Source organism: Alexandromys fortis, unplaced genomic scaffold (assembly GCF_014885135.2).
Source record: "Alexandromys fortis isolate MF-2015 unplaced genomic scaffold, M_Fortis_MF-2015_v1.1 scaffold_1, whole genome shotgun sequence".
Lineage (NCBI taxonomy): Eukaryota > Metazoa > Chordata > Mammalia > Rodentia > Cricetidae > Alexandromys > Alexandromys fortis.
The window spans coordinates 40,426,413-40,451,341 of record NW_026067927.1 but is presented as its reverse complement, the minus strand read 5'-3'; the positions used below and the strand labels follow the sequence as shown (position 1 = coordinate 40,451,341).

The 24,929-nt window shown below is 50.3% G+C and overlaps 1 protein-coding gene and 1 long non-coding RNA gene across 4 annotated transcripts in view; one reads left to right on the top strand and one right to left on the bottom strand.

The window, feature by feature from the left end:
• Fancc (FA complementation group C) overlaps positions 1–17,307 on the top strand; it is a 95,504-nt gene extending 78,197 nt beyond the window's left edge. For all 3 annotated transcript variants that reach the window (XM_050143433.1, XM_050143432.1, XM_050143434.1), the window contains 6 exons: positions 674–773; positions 4,366–4,441; positions 6,299–6,380; positions 8,025–8,199; positions 11,799–12,002; positions 16,170–17,307. In XM_050143433.1, the coding sequence (XP_049999390.1) occupies positions 674–773; positions 4,366–4,441; positions 6,299–6,380; positions 8,025–8,199; positions 11,799–12,002; positions 16,170–16,316 (784 nt within the window). In that variant the 3' untranslated portion in view covers positions 16,317–17,307. The remainder of the gene's footprint in view (positions 1–673; positions 774–4,365; positions 4,442–6,298; positions 6,381–8,024; positions 8,200–11,798; positions 12,003–16,169) is intronic.
• Positions 8–24,483, bottom strand: LOC126502450 (uncharacterized). The gene is made up of 7 exons (XR_007591948.1): positions 22,968–24,483; positions 21,567–22,400; positions 18,150–21,332; positions 17,319–17,441; positions 660–752; positions 389–449; positions 8–197 (listed from the first exon to the last, which is right to left on the bottom strand). It is a non-coding gene; the product is annotated as an uncharacterized lncRNA (long non-coding RNA).
• Positions 24,484–24,929: the final 446 nt, after the last annotated feature.

Here is a 24,929-nt window from a genome sequence, read left to right as displayed (position 1 = left end):
GGGAACGGAATTTTTAAAGATTTATTATTTGTAATTATCTGTAGGTGTTTGCATGTCTGTGTGGGTATATGCAGATGGGTGCAGGTGCCCGCAGAGGTGCAGAGGGTTGTGAGCTGCCTGATATGGAGGCTGGCAGTTGAATTCAACTCCTCTGGAAAAGCAGCAAGTGCTCTTAACATTGAGCCATCTCTCCAGACCTAGGAAGGGAAGTTTTACAACCAATACCTCACCATTTGTGTTACCATTAAAACATACCAACTTTAACTTAAATGGCCACAGATGTAAGAAGTCAGACCAGTGTCTTTGTTTAAGTCAAAGTTTGAGAAAATTTTTTTTTCTTAAAAAAAAGTTAATTATATAAATATGGATGGAAACCAAACCCACGTACATCTGATTCCTCATCCCTCTGGTGATTCCGACCGAGGGTGTTGCTCTCCAGGCAGCTAGTCCTGTCCCGGTGACAAAAGCAGAGCACACGCTGCTGGCGCTGTGCTCCATGAACACTAAGGAGCTTGAGAACAGAAGCCAGCCCGTGGGCAGGGGTGTGAGAGAGACCTGAGGGGAGGCTGCTTCCTCCTGCCTTCACCCAGGAGAACTGAAACGCAGCTCAAGCTGTGGCATGGATTTGTGATGTGGGGGGCAGTGTGTCACTATCTCACCTTGCTCTCTCCAGGTCTGTGCTGCTGGAGACTGACGGAGCCCCAGAGGTGCTCGCTGCTCTTCAGGTCTTCATGTCGTGCTTGGCAGACGCTCTGGAAAAAGAGCACAAGCAGGTACGTCACACTGTGAGCTGCTCAGTCCCTGCAGAGCGAAGGAGGCTGCGGTGGACATTTGGAAATGGGTGGAAAGGATCTTTATTCTGAGAAATTGTGTCCTTCTGGTGCTGGAGACCACCCACAGCCTCACACGTGCTGGGCGCATGCTTTGACACTGGCTGCACTCCCAGCTCCTGCAGAGATGAAACACTTAACTGAAAATTACTAAAGATTTTGTCTGCCTCCCCCATACCCTGTGCCTGTCACCATTTGCCCACTGCTGTGTCTTCTCTCTGGAGGGAGAATCCCCACTAGCCCTCATCCCTGCCTCCTCCCTCTCTGTGCTTGTTCTTATGTCTGCAGCTGGCCCCGTGGCCATCAAGAAACATTGTGTAGTCTACCTAGGATGTACCATAGAAACTGCAGGCTGGGCGTACTCAGTGGTCATTGTTTTTGGAGGTGGAGACAGGGAGGGACTTGAAGAAGTAGTAGAAGTTAGATACCACCAGTAGATCAAAGGACTCCAAGTTCCCCTCAGTAGAGGGGTGGGACAGCATCTGTGAGGGCCGCTGGCCGGTTAGAATGACCGTGTGAAATAGGAGATTTTCCTATTACACAGGGATGTTTTTGTGGTGCTTTGCCTACACCTTTCCAGTGAAGGAGAGCCTGGTCCTCTGTTGCTGCTGTCTGCAGCTTTACTTAGGAGGGCAGAGCTAGGGTGTTCAGCCCAAGGCTGTGGAGGTCTCAGGGTTTAGCAGATGTTCCTGCTTCCTAAGGCAACCGTACACATTGTGACTTACTCTTGCCATCCCTGTTTCCCTGGGGAAGGAGCATTGATGATTCCCAGCTTGGCATCTGGCTGGCACTCACGGTTGTGAGCACAGCGGTAAACATGTGCCGTCCTCCCTTACCGCACTCTTGGTGTCCCCAGGGAGGAAATGGCCTCTGGCAAACCTTGTCCTTGTTTGGACTTCTGGGATGCCCAAGTAGGGGTAGAGAATGAAAGTTTTTTTCTCAGCATTGACTTGAATGTTGTTCTGAGTTTGCCATGAGTGTCTGCTGGCCTTGGTGCTGTGGGTTTGCACTGGAGTTACAGTGCCTTTGATTTAAGACACTGACTGCTGCCATGTATGTCTAGGAGTAAGAGATCACCCTGGGCCCTAGTTTTAGGCAAGGACATTTTCAGTATTCATCCTGGAAGCCTTTGTCTCTTGCAACTTTGTAGGAAGCAACAGCCAGTATTTTGTTTTTTGCTTTTTTTTAATGGACACACACTTCAGAGCGCTATTCAAATTGTTGCTGAGCACATGAATGGGGTCGGCATCACCTGCCACACAGAGCAAGCTCAGAATCAACCATGTGTGAAGGAAAGTTTCATACCAGGCAGGTAGGAATCCAGAAACAGACAAGAGTTTGTCACCTGCCCTTGGCTCCACACACAGAAGAGCAGCAGCTTCCTAACCTGAGATGATTTATTTTCTCTTCCTGGGGCTGCTCCTGACAGCCACCATCTTAACTGACAACTCAGGAGTCCACTTACGAGTGCTCATACTCATGGAGCCACAGTATAGTTCTGTCCTCTTCTGTCTGTGCTGACCCCTCTCCTTCAGTTACCGCGGGCAAAAAAGCCAGCGAAGCCACCCCAGACAACACCTGGGTCACCGGTGTGCTGACTCCCTTGTGCTCCCACCTGCCTCCCTGCCTCTTGCACCCAGCAAACCCAGACTGAGTTTTATATTCATTACCATTCTTTCTCCAAAATACTTTGATTAGCTACATGGGACCACAATAATGGTTTGGGGTTTACTTTAGTTTTCCCTTTATGAGACACATCGAAGGGCAGCACATATGATAGCTGAGCCTAGATTCTCTTCTCGGTGCTGTAAAGATGGCGTTAGGCCTCTGACACTGTGGTAAGAGGTGGCTCTGGGGCAGTCCATTGCACAGATGAACCACAGCATAGCCATTTTCTAGTTTCTGGTACTCAGCTATTTTTACATGTGCTTTCTGCTATAAACATGTTGTGTTGAGCATTTGTTGGATGACAAGAATAGAAGTGCTTATTTACGGGGTTCAGAGTTAGGTCTCACAGGCCCTGCCATGTTGGTTATAAAGAACAGTGCTTTCTTAGCCAACTCATTTGCCTTCGTCAGGGAGTCTCGTATGAGCATCCTTCCCTCTGCTCTTTCCTGTTGTGCACACCAGTGTGCCTGCTCGATAGGCAGCAGGTTGTGTTGAGTCTCCCACAGATGAAGTTATCCCACGGGGTAGAATATTGTTAAATCCTACAAAACTGACAAGAACAAGAAGGGCCTCAGCATGGGGACTAAGCCCACTTCTCACTAAGGTCCCTGGGACAGCAGGGCATGGAGCCACAACTCAAAGTGGCCCCAGAACTTCTGAGGTGGAAACAGCTCTGCAGATGTCCAGTGAGGGAAAGAAACAGATGTCAAAAGGTAGTCATTAAAATACAGTGTTCTGTGGTAGATGGCTTTGAAGATGAATAGGTTGTCCAGCAGCTTAGAGGGCATTTTCAGTATTCATCCTGGAAGCCTTTGTCTCTTGCAACTTTGTAGGAAGCAACAGCCAGTATTTTGTTTTTTGCTTTTTTTAATGGACACACACTTCAGAGCGCTATTCAAATTGTTGCTGGGCACATGAATGGGGTCGGCATCACCTGCACACAGAGCAAGCTCAGAATCAACCATGTGTGAAGGAATGTTTCATACCAGGCAGACCAGCTAAAGCCAATGAGTTCCACAGCACCCAGTGTTGGCAGGTAATTCTCATCCAGTGATGGGGATGGAGCACTGCTGGGCTTGAAAAGTTACCTCTTCCATGGTACTCACCCTTGCAAAGACCTGCGACAAAGACATGAGTGTCCATAGCAGTGCTAATTCTACTCATCTTTGAGGGCAGATAAGCAACTCCTGGTGCATGAGTCCTGTGACCAGGAAGACTAGATCAGAAGCATGCATACTTGGTGTGTCTGTCTGTGCGCAATTTGGGGTGTAATTCTTGATCTATGTTGAAATTAAAATATTTATTGCAAGCCTAGGGTTCGGCGGTTGACCTACTCCCCAGGGTGACAGCAGCATTCTGTGTGTCATGAGGAGGTTCTGATCAGGGGGATTCACATGCTCACCCAAGATTCTCAAGCTTTATACTTAGAACCTGTAACTCGTGTGTTGTAGACTTTACCTGTGTTAGTTTTATTGCAAAACCTCCATGCCCTTGGGAGATGCAGTTGGTATGCACAGCCTCATGCTCTTAGTGTAGGGCTACTTTTGGTTGTCATATATATATATATAATTATAACCACAGTGAGGTCCTGTCGCACAAGTGTTAGCAGCTCTCTCTGAAATAGAAGATAACGTTTGTGGCTGGACTTGTGTGAGCAGAAACTTCGGTAAAAATGGCAGCAAGATGATGTGACTGCCCTAAGTTCCAGAAGATGTTGTTTGGCCTCTTAAGAGATTATAAAATGAGGATACCTTCTGCTGTGTTAGGACAGTGGGTCTGGTCTCTGGGGCTGAGGCAGCCAGAGGTTTATTGTTCTCACCGCCCCCCACTCCCAGCGTTCATGCCACTTCCATTTTGATTCTTGTAGATGAAGTTTTCCCTCAAGACCTACTTCCCATACGGTGCTCCATCCCTCACTGCCATGCTGTCCCAGCGCCCAGAAGGTGAGTTGAGATGCCTTCGCCTGTGTCACAGTGGCTGCCTCCCAGGTCTTCTCTTCCTCCTCAGAAAATACTGCTTTGCTTCCAGGGGTGATAAAGGAAAAGAAGAGAGCCCAGCTGCTGGGATTGTCCATCCATAGCAGCTTTGCTGAGGCTCAGGGACAGGCTGAGTCAGAATGCAACAGCGGCTTTGTTTTCTTTCTCCATGCAGCCTTGTTATAGAACAAAGGATAAAGTGAAGGATGAGGGCACTGAATTTCAGGGAGATTTTTTTTTTTCATCCAAGCCAAGGAGAAGATTTTGAAAAGATTCAGTAAAATTCTATTGTTAGGCCCCAGTGTTTTCTGATTCATCTGCCACTCTAGGCCATGTCTGTAATCTGGTGTTGATCTGCGCTGTGTCTATGAGCTCATGTTTAGGGAATGTCTCAGCTATGGAGCATAAAGGAGCCTTTTCCCTCTGACGCCAGCCGACAGTCTGTAGACAAGGCTGTGACAGGAAGGAAGGATGAAGGAGGCTCACGTTTCCCTACTGTGGCCACTGTGGCTTCTTTCCCCCATACTCGAGTAAGATCTGTTTGAGGTAAGCGGACAGTCGAGAGTTTCAAGGCATTTTACAAAGTCTAAATACCTTTACCTTTTTCTGTAAGATGTAGGGTTCTGCCCAAGGTGACTTACATGACAGAGCCCTCTGGCAGAGCTGGGATGGGCTGACCACATTGGCTTCAGTGGGATGCCCGCATGGTGGTTTTGAAATCTTCTCTTCCACCATACTTAGGAGCAGTCATCCTTTTCCTCTTTTTTTTTTTTCCCCAGTGGGGACGCAGTAGGAAAAGGCGTCAGCAAAAGAGAAAAGTAGGACTGTGACTGTCCTTAGCCCACTGTGTAAGCCTGAGGCTCCTAACACACTGGAGCATAGGTTCTGAGACCTGGATGCAGTCATGTTTCACAGCATGAACTCAAGCTGTCTGCCTTCCCATCCCCCAAAGACAGCAAGGGACTTTAAGCAAAAACTGAGCAGTGAGGCGGTGATCCTGCCTACACATTGCTTTGGAGAGAGGAGTGTGTAAGCCTGCTCATCAGAACTGTCCTTCATGTGGTGAGGTTCTGGGTCGTAAAAAGTCACTGCTGATAGACTTCACACTACAGGAGAAAAAAAGTCGTACTTAGTACTTAGACTAGAAGGAGGAAATGCCATTGGCCTCAGGGAGGGGCTGCTGTGGGTCCAGCAGTGTGGCTTCTCTACCTCTGGAACTGTCCGTGGTTGGTCTTAGCTACAGATACATGCAGATCAGATGCTCAGAGGCAGGTGTGAAACCAGACACACACACAAGTTCTGTTTGTTTGCACGGTTGTTTGTGCTTTTTCCTTGGCCTAATCACACCCCAGCAAAACAGTTGAGCTAGCCATTTCTTGTCCTTGATCATATTGATGGACCATATTGAATAGTATTTTGATGTCACAAATTTGAGACGGAGCCAGAATACGGAAAGAAGAAAAATGCAGAGCATCTGCAACAAGGCTGGCCAAGATTTCCTGACTTCTGTGTACTCTAAGTAAAGACACCTGAAATCAGGCATGGCATGCAGGGCTGTAGTCCTGGTTCCTGGAAGGCAGAGGCGGACAAATAGTAAATTCAAGGCCAGCCTGGGCTATAATAGTAAGACCCTGTCTCAAACAAGACAACAAAAGAAACTGAAGTTTGACTCAGAGACAGATCCTGGCTGAGACAAGTATGACATGGGTTCTGTGAATGGCGGGGGCGGGGGCATTTCTGCACAATGCTTTCAGTCTAAGCTGCGGGCGTCTCCCCATGGGTTTGGCTTTCCTTCAGTTCCCCCTGACTTCTCTCCACCCACAGCTATCCCACAGAGACATCGGCTCCAGCCTCTGCTGCACATTTCCCAGCTCCTCAGAGAAGCAGTTGAAGACCACTCTCATGGGTGAGCAGGTTGGCAGCTGAAGGCTTTGCTCGACCCCTCTCAGACAAGCACACGACTGTCAGTGAGAAGTGGAGAAAGTGTGGGTCAGTGAGCAGCCAGCACTGCAAGGGCATCTACATAGTCAGTTTTAGTAAGGTCTGCAAAGGAGAGGCTCCAGAAATGAACAGCGCCCCCACATGTTGAGCCCCTGGCTACCACATGAAGCTGTCCCTGGTTCCCTAGGAAGAAGACTGAGCTCCTGACCAGAGGGAGGAAATGTTAACTGTTTGTATCCCACCCCTTTATTCTTTGCCATTATTTCTCTAATCTCTCCAAGGCTAGAGAGATGGCTGAGTGGTTCAGAGCACATGCATTCTGTAGGGGACTCGGTCGGTTCCTGACACCCACAGTAGGTAACTCTAGGTCCAGAGGTTCTGATGCCCCTTTGGGGGCTTTGTGGCCACTTACATGCACAGACACACACATAAATGTAAAAATAAGTCTCCAAAGCGAACAGGCAGCATGGTGGAGGCCCCCCTCCGGGTGCTGCTCTCCAAAAGCATTCCCACACAGGCTCGCCCCCAGCTCATAGTGCCTCCAGTCCTGAGCTTGCTCACGTCCAGACGATAAATGACTGCATGTTCTTCATTTGCCCAAGGCCCTCTTGTCCCCTTTCCGAGTTAGTTCCTCTAGTGTGCCAAGCGTGGGTGCTGCTGTACTCACATGTGTGATTGAGACCGCACTGTGGGTGCTGCTGTGCTCACATGTATGATTGAATGCTTTGTCCATCAAACCCTCCTCCCTGGCAGATTCTTATAACAGCTCACACAAAGGCTGGTGGTCAGGTGGGGTCATTGCCAGTGCCTGTGCACTCAGTGAGCCTTGAGGTATCTTATAGTAAAGGGTGTGGAGCAGCTGTTAGACACCCCTCCCCCCGGAAGGAGAGAGGGGAAGGTCAGTCCAGACAGGGCGGTATTGTGAGTAGGGTTGGCTACTCAGTATACTCGCTGATGAGGTCTGTGGGAGGGGGGAGGGACTTGTGCAGCCCTGCTCCTTCAGCCTGTGCAGTGATGTCACCCTCCTCTGACAGGGTGGCACCTGCCTTCTTCCCTTCAGTCCTGCAAACATGATTTAAAACATAGAAATCACTCATTCTAGGGGAGGTATAGGACAGTGACTAGAAGGCAAGAACCATGCTTAGAACTTGGGGACTCCACAGCCCTGCAGACACTGCAGAGGCCATGATGCTCCTGTTGAACGAAGGTTCTCCTCAGGAGCTTAGGCTGTTCCACCCTTGTAGTGCTGGGACTGTCAGGACTGCAGTGCTGGAACAGAGTGCACCCCTACACGTCTGCTGTTACCTCACCTCTTCCTCCTCATGCTGCCCCCCACAGTCCCCAGATCTCTCTCAGAGCCTAGGATCCTATAGGTACCTGGTTATAAAGACATAAATATCATCGCATGTGTGCATGGGAGGGTCCCTTGGTTTGTCCTGCGATGGGCTTAGATGAGACACAAAGGTTTTCTGAATCCAGTTTGTCTCTGAGGGTCTTTCTTCAGTGGGAAAGTACAATTTAAAGTACTAGTTCACAAACATTAAAGTTACTGTGAACAAAAGGACTAAGATTGAATCGAGGCTGCCATGTGTGTCTTGCTCTGTTCCAGGTCCCAGCAAGATCCCTTCGAGAGCTGGTTTTTGTTGACCCACTTTGGAGGATGGGTTGATCTGGCCATGGAGCAGCTGCTGAGGGAGGAAGCTGAGCCCCCTGCAGACCTGCTGTGGCTCGTGGTGTTCTATTACAGCCCGCAGGACGGGAGTCGGCAGAGAGCACAGACCATGGTGAGTGCAGGACTTTGTTCACATCTGCTGAGCCCCAATCAGGCTCAGGGCACTTGTCATGTGTGCTGGGTGACTTAGCTCGCAGACCATGGTGTTCTCCTGCCTCCGCAGGGACCTGAGATGAGGCTGCCCCAGCTTCTCATGCTCTGGGCTTCCTGTCCCCAGGGTTATTTGATCCCAGGTTCTGCTCAGTGGCCTCAGCTGCCCTCATGCTCACCCCAGGGTCCATGCTCTAGGAGATGACACGCAGGCACGACAGCTGTTCTGGGACGCTGCTCTGTCCCAGGACAGCCTGGCCCCTGAGCCACTGTCTTCTCCCCTCCCCCACACCCAGCAGCCTGGCCAGTCTCCTTCAGTCTCACCATTTTCCGACATCAGCCAGACTCCTGAGGGAATCACATGATGTAACCATTTGGTCATCTAAATAACAGAGTTTCTATGCGCAGGACTGGGCATCTGTCTATGGCAAAGATGCTGTTATTTATGTAGAATGTAGTTATTTCAGGGAGCCACGTTTTGATTAAAGCTTTGTCACCTCCTTGCAAACATTTACTTATTGGCTTTTAAAGCTTCAGTCTAGGCCTAGAGAGACAGCTCAGTGGTTAAGAGCACTGGCTGTTCTTCCAGAGGACCTGGGTTCAATGCCCAGCACCCACATGGCAGCTCAGAATGTAACTCCAGTTCCAGGGAATCTGACAGTCTCACACAGAACTATTTACAGGGAAAATACCAATGCACAGGAAATAAAGAAATACAACAAAACAAAACAAAGCCTTGGTTTCCAGTGCTTTTCCCCTTACTATAGTAATGCAAAGGAACAGGTTTCAGTGTGTATGGAACAGTGCTTCTGTTCGTTCCAGAATCAGAGGTTAGTGCAGTCTTGTGTTTCATGTGTTTAAAGCCGTGGTTCTCCAGCTGTGGGTGTAAAACAACCCCTTCACAGGGGTCACTTAAGACCATCAGAAAAACAGATATTTACAGTGCAGTTCATAACAGTAGCAATAAAATAATGTTATGGTTGGGGTCACCACAGCATGAGGAGCTGCATTAGGAAGTTGAGAATCTCTGACTTAAAGGCTCCCATAGCATGGCGAAGATGAGCCTTGGAATCCGAAAGAGCTGAAATTTGAGGATAATATTGGATCAGAATGAAGCATATTAAAGAAGTTATCCACATATGTATTTGAAGATTGCTGCATAATTCAAAAGGGAACAGTCTTCACTTTAAAACATCACATTTGGGCTGGTGAGATGACTCAACACATAATGGCACTTGACCTGAGTTCAACCCCCAGAACCCACAGAGAGATCTTACTCCCCAGAGTTACCCTCTGACTCCACACAATGTGTCACTCACGCCACCCATACACTAAATAAAATAAAAATTGCAAATATATATCACATTAAACTGATTAAGCACAATTCTAGTTCATAGCTTTCATCTTTTAGTAGGAATGATGAAGGTGTATGAAGCACTTGTTATTATTAGATTATTTGTATATGTTAGTTCATATGTAGCATAGATACGTATACAGACTGACTTTTGAAATACAGAGTAGTGTCCTGTAAGATTTAACTTGTAGGGGCAAGCAAGATGGTGGGACACATCACAGAAGGCAAGAATAAACTCCCAAAGTGGCTTCTGACCTCCATACATGTAAGGCATACCTAGGCTGCACATGTGTGTGCATATGCACACATAATTTCTTTTTCTATTTAAAATGGACTTAGTTTCTCAAAAGGTCTACATTTGGCACCTTTTTCTACTAGCTAACTTGGATTAATGAATATTTTTCTTTAAAACTATGCCTCGGGGCTTGGCAGTGGTGGCGCATGCCTTTAATCCCAGTACTTGGGAGGCAGAGGCAGGTGGATCTCTGTGGTCTACAGAGCTAGTTCCAGGACAGGCTCTAAAACTACAGAGAAACTGTCTCAAAAAAAAAAAAAAAAAAGTAAGCCTCCGTCTTTCTTGGGATGATTAGACACCTGAATAAAAGCAGCCACTCCTTTCCTCCTTAGCCGGGCACTCAGGGGCAGCCACTGCCTAGTACTAGAAGCCAGAACCTCTGGAGTTTGCTGATGTTAAACCCGTAAGTCACAGTCACTCAGCGGCAGACAGCCCTCTGTTGGCCAGAGAACACCTGTCCTGCCTGGGATGCACCTCTGCCAGCTGTGTTCGTCTGCTCTGGCTCTGAAGACTGTATTCTAGGTACCCTTTGGCTTGGTCAGGGCCTCACACCCTTCAGACACTGGCTTCTCACTTGTAGGAATCTTCCTGGAAAGGCAGAGATTCACACAGCTGCTTGCACACAGTGGGCGTCAAAGCAGAGTCATAGCTGCAGGAGCTGAAATGCTCTGAGCTTGCATAAGCTGCTGGTGTTGAAGTGACTAGCACGTTGCCAGGAAGAGTCTCATTACCAGGTAGTGCTCAGCATGCGACTGGCTCATGGTACACGTGGACATGTAGGAGAGGGGCAGGAAACAGTTACTCCCAATGCATGAAGCGTGGGGACGCCTCCAGAGAACGAGTGGGGGATTGCTCATCATGCCTTAATCTTCATGTTTTCCATAGTGAGCAAAAGTAAATTTTTATAATGTAGAACGAAAATAAGAAAATACTTCAAAGAGCACACGCCTCCCTTATAGAAGCATCTAGACACAGAAGGCACGTGAGGTGCAGTCAGTGTGGACAGAACAGCGTCTAGTACAGGCAGAGAGAAGCTTCTTTCCCGGAGTGCTCAGAGTTGTCATTGGCCGGGGTGGTAGCCATCCAGGGAATACTGCTCCCTCAGTGGAGAACGCTGTAGCTCCTTTCTCACAGTCAGCCTTGTCAGGAGCCGTTATTCCTGACAGATGGCTCTGAGTGGGGCCTAAACTTGCAGACTCGCAGAAGCAGCCGTGGGAATTCTCAGAACAGGTCGGCGGAACCTTTCTGCAGGACGGACCTTGGATGCGATGTCCTATGCAGCATCTCTGCAGCCCCCAGCTTCTGCCTCGCTTTGTGAGCCACAGGAGTCTCAACATGAAATAAATATTTTTTATGCAAAAACAACCCACAGACTTAGAACAGTCACTGTTATTATGTGGATTCCACAGACTTGTGACCTCTGCTTGAGCTGTGAGCATGTACGAACAACTGTTCCAGTGTCTGCAACCAAACAGACGTGCTTGTGTGTGTGTGGCCTGCGCTTCCCTCGCAGCCCAGGCAGGGGCAGCCTGCATTCTTACCAGCACCGCCCAGTGGGCCTGTGGCTCTAGCTGATTGTGGCTGATAGTGAAGGGTCCTCTTCAAGGGGCCTTTTGTTTCCCCACAATAAGAAAATTCTAACGACATTCTGCTGAGGACTTGCCTTCATTTGCCTTCATATAAAAAAGGTCAGGTCCTGGCATAGCGCCCTGGCTGCTTCGTGGGCAAGAGGAAAGAAAGTCAAGAAGTTTCCATTGTGTCCATCCATTTTGGTTTTGTAGAGCTGTGTGTGAATTAGCCCAGCTTGGGTGCCTGACTGTCTCTCTCCCTGGGCTTTGAGCATCAGACAAGTCCTAGAGTCACACGTGTCACACCCTCTCTAAGGTCTCATCCTCTGAACTTTATTACCCAGGTGGAGCTGAAGGCATTGCTCAACCGCCTCCTGATGCTGCTCAGAAGTGGCCCCCTCTCCGCTGCCGATCTGCAGAAAGCAGCTGAGATTCCCAGTGCAGACCCCAGGCCACCTGTATGCAGACAGCTGGTCAGACGCCTGCTTCTTAGCCTCTTGCTCTGGACCCCAGAAGGCCATGCAGTTGCCTGGGAAGCTGTCGCCCACGTAAGTCGCTCTTTTTCCAAACTGCACCGCATACGTACACTCTAAGTGAAAGGTAGGTTACCTCCTAGAGGGTCCTGGGTTGGAGGTCAGTAGAGCCACAGTTAGCACATACCCAGACCCCTCCGTGCTGTTCAGGAGGTGCATCGAGGGGAAGACATACCTGCCGCATGCTGGGGAGAGAAGTCCAGCTCCGGTGACATGTTCCTAAGTAGCGACAAGGCCATTACTTCAGGAGAGAGGCTTTGGCTAAGACATTGGTCACAGCAAAAGGAAAGCTAAAGTGAGACAAACAATTGCAAGGGAGTTGTTCTATATTTTGCTTTCACATAGCTTCGTGGTGCTGGGCAGGCAAGGTAGATCACTGTGGCGAGAATGTATGGTAGGGCTGTCTACCTGTGGTGTTCAAGAAACAACGGGATGGAGACATCCCTAAGGACTTCCCCAGTGGGCCTCTTCCTCCAGATAGTTTCCAGGGCCTCCCAAATAGTACTAGCAGTTGAGCACCAAACCCTAGCACACGAGTCTCTCGGGAAGATAATAGCTAGTTAGAGAGTCTTCTGGAAGCACACATGCATCGACGGCTTTGTAAAGGGGTTGGCCGGAAGTGTCCACTGGTGACACAAGACCTTGCAGTAGCGTTTTGAATGTGACACCAAAAACAACAAAAGGGCCGGGTGGTGGTGGCGCACACCTTTAATCCCAGCACTGGGGAGGCAGAGGCAGCCGGATCTCTGTGAGTTCGAGGCCAGCCTGGTCTACAAGAGCTAGTTCCAGGACAGGCTCCAAAGCTACTTGAGAAACCCTGTCTCAAAAAAGTAACAACAACAACAACAAAAAACCCCACACACAACAAAAGGAAAAGACAGAAACATTGGGCTGTATGTAAGTTTGCAGCCTGTGCATCAAAGGGAACTATCAGAGCACACGGCTGGCTCTCAGAATGGAGAAAATAAGTTAGGGGGTATCTGGCAAGAGTTACATATTCTAAATATGTAAAGATTCTTAGAACTGACAACAAAGCTAAACCATCTCACTAAATGATGGGTGAAGGAATTGACACTTTCTTCTCCACGGAAGATGTGTGAATGTCCACAAGCACTGGGGAAGATGCCCCATGGCACTGTGTGGGAAGGTGCCCGTGGCAGTGTGTCACACACCCGATGGCAGAGGCTTAGACAGGCATCAGTGTACCAGAATTGTCGGCTGTTAACAGGAGCAAGAAGGCATGCATGACCGGATAGGCACAGGCGGCTGTGCAGACACACCACGGATTACCAGGTCTGATGCAGTTGCTAGTAGGCGCTTCTGAATCTCTGACCTCATCATAAATGCTCACTACCTCTGTGACGTCTTCCAGGGCTACACATCCCCCTGCTTTTCAGTCCTGTCGCCCTCACAGACTACAGTGGCCTAGGCTCCGACTAAGATGTGAGAAAGGACCCCAGCAAAATCTCCTGGAGATGCCAGCCCTCTGATGGGTGTTCCAGCAACATTTCCATATTCAAGACAGGCCACATTCCCCACTCCCAGAGACTTCTGAGGGGAGTTGGGCCTTGTACAGCACACACCTGATCAGGCCTGTTCCGGCCACCCACTAACAGTGCTAATCTACAGCAGGTACTGCAGCATCCCAGAAACCCAGGTCAGTTGAGCTGCCTAGTGTGCAGAGAAAGCCATACGCTGGTTCCTCCAAGTGCTCCATCCTGGCATCCAGCAGGCCACCAGGGACTGTCCTTACAGATACAACTGTTAATAACACACACCCTGCCTTTAGAGGGGCTTCTGACCCCATCCCAGTCAATGGCAGGAGTCATCTACACGCAACAGAGAGTCCTTCTGTAAGAGCAGTGCGGGTGTCACCGCCCGAGGAGCCCGGCCTAGGGCAGACGAATGTAAACTCAGCCGGCAGTGGCTGCCTTCAGCCTCCTCCCGCTGGAGCAGTGTCTCCAGCTTCAGCCAGGGGCTGTCTCCCGCTGCTTTCCTGGCTTCTCTTTCTGGTTTGGGCCTTCTGACTTGCCACAGACCTCAGTAGCCATCTGCTTTGGCTTCTTTCTCTGACTCTGCCCTGACATGCTTGTTGTCCAGCTCCCAAGGCTACAGCCAGGGTTCAAAGAAAAAACTCCACAGTGTAGCAAACCTGAACTTAAGGGTCTTTGCCTTTGTGTGTGTGTGTGTGTGTGTGTGTGTGTGTGTGTTTATCTGAGGGTATGGGTTGCTCAGGTCATGCTCTCTGTTTTTCTGTCCTCTAATTGTCTCCTAGGTTCTAGTTCTTCCTGGTTCTCCCGTGTTTCAGTTCTCCATCCCAGTTCTCTCTTACTTCTCTGTTCACCCAGCTTAAATGATTTTTTTACAGGACGCTTGAGCAGTAAGAAAAAAAGCTACAAGAGTTACATCTCCTTGGTCATAGCATATTCCTTGGGTAAACAAGGAGCCGAGCCATTTACCGTGGCGGTTCAAGGTTCACGGTTCTAGGCGTAAGATTGTGACCAGAGGCCGCGGCACAGTGCCTGGGTGAGGCAAGCTGCAGACAGATCTGCACAAGGGAGTCAGGTTTTATTGGCCAGACTTGGCAAGCAAAAAGTTGGTCTGAATTTTTTTTTTATGTTGTTTTGTGTTAATAACCTTGGTTAGACATCTGTAACTCTGACCGTGTGCATATCTGTAAAGGTTTTAACTTATGATCCATTTACAGAAACATTCAGTCTAGTTTGAACTTGCTCTGAGGTAAGAATGTGTGGCTTAGGATAGAGTGGGGGAAATTGTTTTCTTGATTTAGTCTGAGTGAAAGGAACAAAGCAGGCTTTTAAGTGTCTTGCAGTCCTTGTGGGACAATAGATCTAGTTATGAAGTGTATCTTAGTATATTTTCTATATATCCAAGTTATGCAGCTTAATGAGAAGTCATCATTCTGACCGTCCACAGATCATGAGATTACATATACACACCACATGAGATCACTACAGTGCAGGTATTGGGGAGACTACAGACAGGAGCAGCAGCTTCCAGCGTTCGTGATCCCACAGGCCTTTCCTGCACGGATTCTCCTGTCAGACCCCTCCTCTGGTGGGCTGACCTCTGAACCCCGGCTGTCACCTGCTGCAGCTCCCACCCTCTGGCACTGACTGGTGCCAGGATGGATCTGTTTGGAGCCCTCCACCCTGCCTGCCCTCACTGCATTTTGTGAACCTCCTCTTTCTTGTCTTCACTGCACTTCCTCCCGCATCAGTCTGAGATGGGGAAACAGCTCTATAAAGTTGCTGCACTTGCTATGCTTAAACCCTGTACAGACTGCTGTGGTTCAGGCCAGCAGGGCATGTTTCTGTGACGCCATGCTGGGGAAAAGTGGGAGGTTATGCTGTGTAGTGACTGCCTGCCCCTGAGTGGGAGGCAGTCTCTCCCAGAGTCTAGACATACATTAGCTCTTTAAGGCTTCTAGGGACTGGTGCACCAGGAAGGACAGAGGCCGCCTCTAAATGAAGGCCATCGCAGCACCACAGACCTGCGACTCTTCAGTCACAACCTGGCAGTGACCAGTCAGATGCCAAGGGCCTGCAGATGCAGAGACTGCAGCCCTGACCAGCATGCTTCACTTTACTGGTGGCCAGAGTAGGACCAGGGAGGAAGGGCTGCGCTATGGGCCAGTGAAGGCTCAAAGCCACAAAGGTATGGCGAACCTCGGGTCACCCTAGAGAAAGACCTGGTGAGACAAGAGGAAGCTGAGCTGGGGCTAAGCCTGCAGGCTCTTGTTTGCCCCACTCACAACAAATGCGTGTCTTTCTCCAAACTCAGGGCTCCTATGCTGCTGTACCTACAAGGAATCCTGGTCAACGTCCTGCACAGATGACATTTGAGAGTCTCAACTGTGGCTCTGGGGGGCAGTGAGCCTTTGACAGCCAAGTGATGAGGGCTGCCCGCTCTTATAACAGATAATCCCAAAGCTGGGAAGTCCTGCTGCCTCCACCCTGCTTGTGTGTGGGCTCCTGTGGGGAGGTTGGTCATCAGGAATTGGCCCCACTGTTTTTGGGGGCTGGGGACAGACATGCTTTGATAATCACCTTGTAAACAAAGCAAAGGTGAACCTACTTCCTCTGCAGCCTCACGCTGAGTGTACCAGACAGATGAGTCCCCAGGTAGTGTCTTCATCTTTCCTTTCTTCCTTCATTGCAGATGGCCCACACGGATGCTGTCACCCATGAAATTGTTGGCTTTCTTGACCAGATCTTGTATAGATCGGATCTCCTTTGTGCTGAAGCCTCACGAAAACTGGCCGGAGAGCTCCTTCAGGAGCTGAGCCCAGGCCCAGCTCGGGTCTAGCAGGCAGCACAGAAAGCACAGGGCCTGCATGGGAGTCTGTCTGGTGAGGACGCTGTCTGTGGGGTCCAGAACCAGGAGAGTGCTGACCACATCTGTGCCTTGGCCCAGTTCAGTGATGCACGACTCCTCCAGGGAGGAGGCCCGGGTCACCTGTCACGTCCAAGTCTCGGGTGAGCCTGCATGGTGACAGCTAGCTCTGGCTGGTTTGCTGACTCGCTTCGTCCTTCCCATTTGGATGATGCTGCCAGTGATGGGGAGCTGCCCAGTGGCTGGAGACCGGAGCCCTGCCGAGGATAAGGCTGCGCCGCGCAGATGAGCGCCTGCCTCCTTTGCTCCGCAGTGCGGCAGTGCCTCCATTGCAGCCGAGGGAACAGTCAGTGCTTCCTGCTCCCCGTGCCCCAAGAAGGCAACAAACAAACCCAAACCCTACCTCTTAGGTGGCCTATGTCTAGTAAAACAGAAGATTTGGGAACTGAAAATTCGTAAGTCTCTCCTCTCCACATGCTGTACATGGGAATGCTGGGCGAGTGAGCAGAGAAGTCACCAAGCTGCGGTCCTGTGGACTTGCTACAAGAACCCCTGCCCACGTGCAGATCAGCTTCAGTGCTCAGCACCTCTACCTGGGGGGACGTGCTGGCTGCCGTCACAGTTGCGTTAAGGCACTGTGGCCTAAAGTGGAGGGTGCTGGCTTTCTCTTGCATTTGTGCATCTGGGCTGTCAGCAGCCAGGGAAACCACTGACCAGCATGCTTGCTCGGTCCGTCTTACCCACCCTGCTGATGGGCCCACTGCATTGCCAAGCTGCTCACAGGAGGATGGGGCTGGACTTACCTGTTCCATTCTAAATAAAAACTTGTACTTAATTTTATAGTCAATGTTTCCCAAAGAGTAAATTTTATAGTCAATGTTTCCCAAAGAGTAAAAACTGTCCCGGTCCTACCTGTAAAAGCTTCGAGTCTTACAAACCTTAGGCCTGGCTTGGAAAAGACTAATTGTGACTCACCTTCAGGACAAGCTGGGGTTCTGTTCCAGAGAGATGTGTGTGTCCTCAGAGTTGGGTTTCGTGTTCCGTGTAAGCCAAACTTGATTATAACCACACACACCTCAGACAGAGTTACTGTCCGTTCTGAATGGAAGAAACAGAGGACAGCACAGCCATTTTCTTCTGTGTGTTCACACATGTGTGTCCCTCCTCGATCAGGAAGGATGGGATCATGCCCACTCAGGCATGACCAGTCTGGGTGAACTGTGCCAAGCATCTTGAGTCAGTTCCCTGGTTGCTCAGTCACCTGACATGGCATACCAGGACACCTGACCACAGATAAGAAAAGACTCTCATATCTGAGCTCCAGGTAGCCAGCTCCTTGTAATGGTATTTGCTTCTCAGCCCATTTCCTCCTAATGGTCTGAAGTCCAGGGATAGAGGAGGCCGAGAAAAGTACCACAGAGACATGGATGGTGCATGATTGGCAAGGTATTTTCTAGTGCCACAGAACCCAGGACAGCCTAGTCCGAGGAACATGCGGAATGAATGAACAGTGTGTGCTTCCTTCTTTCTTTCCCTCCCTTTCCAACCAGAGTACGGTGCTGCTCCTAGCTAGATGCCAAACTTTAACATGAAGTCTTGGTTTTATGAAACCATTATGAGCCATTAGCCATCAGAAGCCATTCACAGCCCACAATCCAACGTTAAGACAAAATAAGCATCTAAAAACCAGGGCCTCATTTGTTCCACCCACCAGATAAACCCCCTCCTCTAACCCTTTCGGGCACATACCTTCTGCACCCCGCATATGGGTGGGAACTGTGTGGTATGATACAGAAAACACTGTACCTTTCTGTAGATAGAAAGGACTGGCACTGTCCTCAGTGGTCCACACACAGCATCAGGTCCACAGGGGTGGGAAAGTCATCAGAGCCTGGGTGTGCATGCCTGCCCTGCAGACCTGCAGACCTGCTGTGCAGCTCTAGCTCAGGCCCTAAGGACAAAGGCCTTGTTCCCGTTCTGTTGTGGCAGAAAGGCAGGTCCTGAGCTGATACCACAGTTGTGGCCTAGAATACAGGAAGATCTATAGCTAGGGAGGCCCCCATGGCTCTCCCAGATCCAGGAAGCAGCCCAGCAGCACAGAGGGATGGGCAGAGGGATATGGGCAAGAAGTTCTTAAATGAGGTGTAACCAGTACTGTGGTTGCTGTATTTTGCTGTAGGGCTGAGCTAGAAGCACCCCTCCCTCAGTGTTGTGGACCAATACATCAGATGTTCCAGATGCCACACCTGGTTGTCCTCTCTACAGAAGACTGATAAAACTGGCTGTTTGCATAAACAAAAGAAAGCCTCCTGACTACAATGACCTGGAAAAAGCACAGGCCACATAGGACCAAAAACCACTGCTCCAGCCAGGCAGGCAGGTCTCTGGGTTTCAAGGCCAGCCTGGTCTACAGAGTGAATCCTAGGACAGCCAGGGATACACAGAGAAATCCTGCCTCAAAACAAACAAAGTCACTTCTCTAAATTTGAAATTTCTTAGACAAATCAGTAAGAAATGGCCACCAACCCAAGAGACTGAGAAAGCACAAAACACTGAACATGATGGGAAAATACAAACACTTTCTAAACACTGGAAAGGGACTTACCGTTGTGTTAAGAGAATGCAAGCGAGGAGAGTTATAGCTCCACAGTGTGCTGGAGGGCTGTAGAAAGGCTTTGACAGGCAGGGAGTCACTGCCTTTGTTGACTGCAAGTCAACACGTGCTAAACTTGAGTGCACATCTCCTAGAAACAGTACGGTAACAGTCGCATCCAGAATCCACCTGTGTTCACTTACCCCAAAGAAGGTGAAGTGAGCATCCGGGTGGGACCTGTACACCGGTGTCCACTCACTGACCGGGGTGATACAGTGTGCACTGCACACACACGACAGCCAGTCACGTTTACACAAGAGATGGCTCAGCAGATGAAGGCACTACACGCCTGGCATGGTGAGTCGGAGAGACCCGAGACCACTCAGTTGTCCTCTGATCTCTCACGAGTGCCGCTCTCACCTCCACAGTGCAGGATAATTATAAATACAAAATTCTTAATAATGGGGGGCTGGAGAGATGGCTCAGCGGTTAAGAGCACTGCCTGCTCTTCCAAAGGTCCTGAGTTCAATTCCCAGCAACCACATGGTGGCTCACAACCATCTGTAATGAGATCTGGTGCCCTCTTCTGGCCTGTAGACAGAATACTGAAAATACTGTATACGTAATAAATAAATAAATCTTTTAAAAAAATTCTTAATAATGAAAACCTCACAGATTCCAATATGGAAGATGTTAGCTAAGCTAGACTGGCTAGACAGATACTAAAGAACACTACAGCATTCACACACCATCCCTAGAACAGAGACGCTCATGATAGTCTAGAGGTGCCTCCAGGGACTTGGGAGAGCAGGGGATGAAGTTAGTCTTCTATCAGAGTACAAATGAGATTCTGTTTGGTAAGAGGAAGTTCAGAATACAGATGGTGGTATCACCAGCACTGACGTCTGCTCCCAAAACAGCAAAGCAGTGAATTCTATGCTGTGAATATTTTACAATAAAACCACTAAAATCTAAATTATAGTCTGTCCTCCCTGTAATACACAGCTCTTCAGGTGTCCTTTCCCATCTCACATGCCCTGGATTCCAGCGGCAAGCACACTGGAGTTCCCTCAGATGCTAGTACCTGCATACACAGAACCAGGGCTCTAGGGAGTAGCTAACATTGGGGAAAGCCCTGCTAAGTGAGGTGAGCAGAGCTCAGGAAGGAAAGCATACCCAAGGCCTGGCTCTGTCATCCAGGTTAGCATGTGGCTAACAGATGAAAACAGCTTTCCTGCCCAGTTACAGAAGAGACCAGTGATGGAACAGAGGACTCCGACAAAGTGCGTACGTGAACCAAATGTGTCTATTGCATGAAAATAATCCAAATGTGTAACTACTGTGTCCATGGATTCTTTACCCGAGGAGTCGACTAACTGCAATAGAAATGCCTTAAAAGAATGTGTTTACTGACCTCCTTCAAACTTTTTTCTTCCTCATTCCCACTTAACACAGCATTCAACCATTTCCAGTCTACATCATCTCGTGCAGGGAGCCTAGGGATGGTTTAGGAATGAGGGGAGGCAGGGGATGCACCCAGCACTGTGGATCCAGGTGCAGTGGTGCATGTCTGTCGTCCCAACTCCAGAGAAGTGAGGGTGGGAGGATCTGAAGGTGTCCTAAGGGGCACCATCTCCTACACAGACTTGGGTGTCACAGACTTTGGAATTTGTGAAGGGCACCATTGCTGCTCCGGGGCAGGGTGCTGGTCTGTGTGCTTGCTGGACCATGGTGGAGATGCCTCTGCTGGGGGTAAATGTAGGAATGGGAGTTCTTACAGTGATTGGCTGAGGCAGAGACGAGGTAAACAGAGAGGAAGCTGTCCAGTTTTCAGAGTTTCTGCTTGTGTGCACGTCTGATCTGTGGAGAAAGAAATGGGAGGAAGGAAGCAGGAAGGCTGTGGTCTCCTATACACAAAGTCGGCTTCTTGGTTGATTTAGGAGGGGTTTTGTCAAACAGTGCTGAGTAAAACAGGCCAAAGGCCATCTGCGACTTTAAAGGAGACATCTGCATTCGTCAGCATGGTGACACTTTCACTGCTTTTTCCCAGTCCTCGCAATCCAGCATCTCTCTAGCTGGAGCCATGTGTTCCGCCATGCATCCTGAGGACTTGGGCTCCATCTGCCGTGTGCCCAGCCTTGTCCAGTCACCATCCCTACTCTACAACCCCCACCTTCCCAAAGCCTCCCACCCCTGGGCAAACCTCACAGCTGTCTCCATGCTTTGCATGCCGTGCTGCTGAGCCTCCAGAGACTTCAGCACTGAAGTGTAGGTCAGGAACGAGGTGAGGCTTTGCTCCTCCAGCCTCTTAAAGATGGAAACTCCACCAGGTTTAGAAACCTACACTTCTCTCACGGGTTATCTCATACAGACAGTGGGCAGCAAGGGAAGACCTACTGGAGGGTAAAAGAACTGTGGAACTTGAGACTCAATGGTACAATTAGGAGTGGTTGCCACACATCCCCACTGCCACACACCCCCCCCCCCCCCCCCCCCCCCCCCGGGCACAGCGCTGCCGCTGTGCAGACCCGAGCAGCAGTGCACCAGATCAAAACGGAGCTTAGACAAGGCAAGATGGTGACAAAGGTGATTTCAGAAATCAGAGGCCACCAGGTGGTAGCAATGCTCACCTGTAATCCCAGCAGAGGCAGGCGGATCTCTGTGAGTGCGAGGCCAGTCTGGTCTACAGAGGTAATTCCAGGAGAGCCAGGGCTACACAGAGAAACCCTATCTTGGAAAACCAAAAAGAAGAAGAGGAGGAGGAAGAGGAACGAAGAAATCAGAACCCACAGGGCACACACCCACTGGACTACATAGCCAAGCCACGTGGCCTGGCTTGTCACCTCCATGGTGGACAGCCTTCGTGGAATGCCTTGAAACAGACAGTCTCTGTTAGGGGTCCCCTAGCCTCCCGGGTCCTCCATCCTGGCAGTGGCTAGGGAAGGTTACTACACAGGAGACACTAAGTGAACCCACAACAGGTGGGAAGAGATCTGGTACCCATCCCTGTTCAGTCTTTAGAGCTCAGTATTTAACTCAAGCCTATTTTATCTCATGGCACTGAAATAAGCAGGTTTGGTAGTATGAGCTGTCTGCAGAAGGGCCGTGTATCTACACACACACACACACACACACACACACACACACACACACACGTGTGCCAGCCAGGATTCAAGGGCCATCATCAGCTGCTGAGGACACACTCTGGTGACTGTGTACTCCAGCTTCTTTGGCCTTCTGGGCATCCTTGAAAACAGGGCATGGACACTCCCAACTGTCTCAACCTCCAAAGCAAGGCTTCTCTCTCTGGCCAGTCGTCCCATTAGAGCTACAGCATCCCAGCCAAGGGATGCTGGACACACACCAGTGCCAAGAGGCAAGGTTCTTGGCAGCCCACCCTGTCCTGCGAAACTTCCCCAGCTTGCACGTGGTCACCTTCCTTTTCATACTGTCTGGTCACTGGGCTGGAAGAGAACAGCCTTATTAGTCCATCAATCTCGCAGATAGTACCAATGGGTGGGAGGGGGCTATAAAACCTTGCCCTGAATAGCAGGGCTGCTCCCCCTCCCACCTCGTAAACCCCACAGACCGGCTAGGGGACCGGTTTCACTATGGCTGCCTTGACTTCACAGCCCTCACTGAGACTACTCTCTGCAGCCTTCCCTGGGAGGATGAGGCAGCTCCCAACCCCCAGCCCTGGGAGCCCCAGAGCTGTGATGGGGCTAGGCTATTCCAGGGGCTCTCTCCATTTGAGGGCTGCTACCACCTTGATGGCTCTTTTGAATTTGGTGGCTAAGACTGAAATGTCCCAGGGAGGGAGCGTTCTAAGGGGCTAACAACAAAGATTTTAAAGCCAATGCTAAGCCCCAGTGGGCAGCACATCCCTGTACCTTGGGAATAGGTATGGCAGCCCAACCACCCAGGGTGTAGGCCAGCCAAGGCCACAAGCCCAGCACCCACCCAGGTCTGCATGGGCGGCATGGCTGTGGCAGGCTGTGCTCCTCCGCTGGCTGGCTCTGTCCACAACCCACCTGGTGGTGAGCTGAACTGGAGCATGAGGCCTGCACAGGAGTCCTTCCGGTCTTCCGATCCCAAGCTCCTGAGCACGCTTTCTGCTGCTCACTGGGCAAGAGCTGGCTGCTTTGGAGAGACAGCCGTGACAAAGGCAATGCTGTGGAGGACAGAGGTCCCTATGTGCACATCACAGCAGCGCTTGTGGCTGCCCACCGGGCTTGTGCGGCCATGTCCTGCTGAACCATGGTCAGGAGAGACGCTGGTAGGAACGGGGCACTGGCCTGGAATGGATCCTGCTGAGCCTTCTCTGCAGTTGAAAGGGATGGCTCAAGTTTAGAAACAGCCATGCCATTTCTGCTTACCACGAGCAAGGATGACTTGGTAGGATATCATCATTTCATTCTTTTGATGCAAATTCCATTAAAAATAAATGCTTCAAAATCTTCTAATTCTACAGGAGCAGCTGAGAGAGAGAACCCAGAGTCCTTTCTGAGACTTTCCCAACCCTCCTCCCTTCCCTTCCTGTCCGAGTCCAGTCAGAATTCCCAGTTCCTTTCCCATGGCTGTGGCCCAAAGCCCCACAGACAGGGTGGTAGGAGCCACTATAGGTAGGGGGCTACCAGCCAGGGAGCCCGACCCTTCCTGGGGTTCACTTCTCCTCCACCAATCAGGGTGTGGTGAGGACATGCTTCAGGGTATGTAGAGGGACAGCACACACTGCTGCTTTCTCCCCACGCAGGGAACCAGATGTGCCGTCTTCCTGCAGACCAGGCTACTTGAGCCAGGCAGAACCTGTCTCGCACTGGCCACGACTTACTGAGGCCTGTCCTAATCCATGCTGGAAGTCTCTGCAGATGACATGGTTTAAAGCACTCGTCTGGAGGAGAGACGGTGTGACGGTTAGGCTGCTTAGCTACTGGAGGGAAAGGCAGCCAGGTCAGGGGTGGTCTCTGTGAGGACAGGCTGGCACAGCTCTGGTCTGTTGTTCTCTAGTGATGGGCATCTGCTTGGTGACAGACAGAAGAGACTAGTGTTCCTGCTATCCCACCCACCTCTTGGCAGTGAGCCCACAAGGATCCTCTGGTCACAGCCCCTCTGCCTACTGCTGGCATCAGCCTGTTGGCATGGTGGTTTGCTCCTGTTAGGTTATATCTTACCCTTGGCCTAAGAGTGAGAAGCTGGCATCTTTACCAGGAGCCTATTCTTAGGGCTGATGTTTCAAGCCCGAGGTACCAGGGGGAAACCCTGGGTTCCTCCAGGAACGGCTGGAAAATGGCTTGGAAATTGTGCAGCAACAAGCATGCCTGGTCATGAAGCACAGTCTCTGTCCTTCCCATACTTAGAAAGCAGACTCAAGCCCAGGCTTCCAAGGTTTGCAGCACAGGCTCAAGCTCATATCTGTGCGGTGGGAGGGACGGTTCTAAGCCCCTGCAGCTGAGTGGTGGGGCAGGGCATCAAACGCTCTGCTCTGAAGACCAAGAGCTCACACCGTGGGGTGCTCCACACCGTGGCACACAGCAAACACGGACCCAGTGATCTAGTCCATGTCTTACCTGTGATTTCACTCGGGCCCACATCTGATTTCAGCAGCAGGCGCCCGGGGTGACTGTCCACATCTTCCCCCACCAGCAACTCATTCAAACTGGACCATATGCAGTAGGGAGAGCTCCTGCTTGGATGAGGCGCCTCTGTGGCGGTATCAAGCACCCTGGCCATTCTTCCTCACTCAAACCCTGGTCTACATCCTATTGACAGAGGCTAAAGATGCACCGCTCTGGGTACTGTGAGGTCAGGTGACTCATGTAAGAATACACCCTTCTTGAATCCAGGAGTCTCGGCCAAGTGAGGGAAGCCTTCCAAACCTCTGCTACAGTTATGCAGGGCAGAAGCTGCTGCCTACTTTGGGGGCAGGGCTGCTCTGTGTCTGTCCGTAGATGGCAAAGGCCAGCTCTACCACAGATCCTCCACTGAATTTGTGA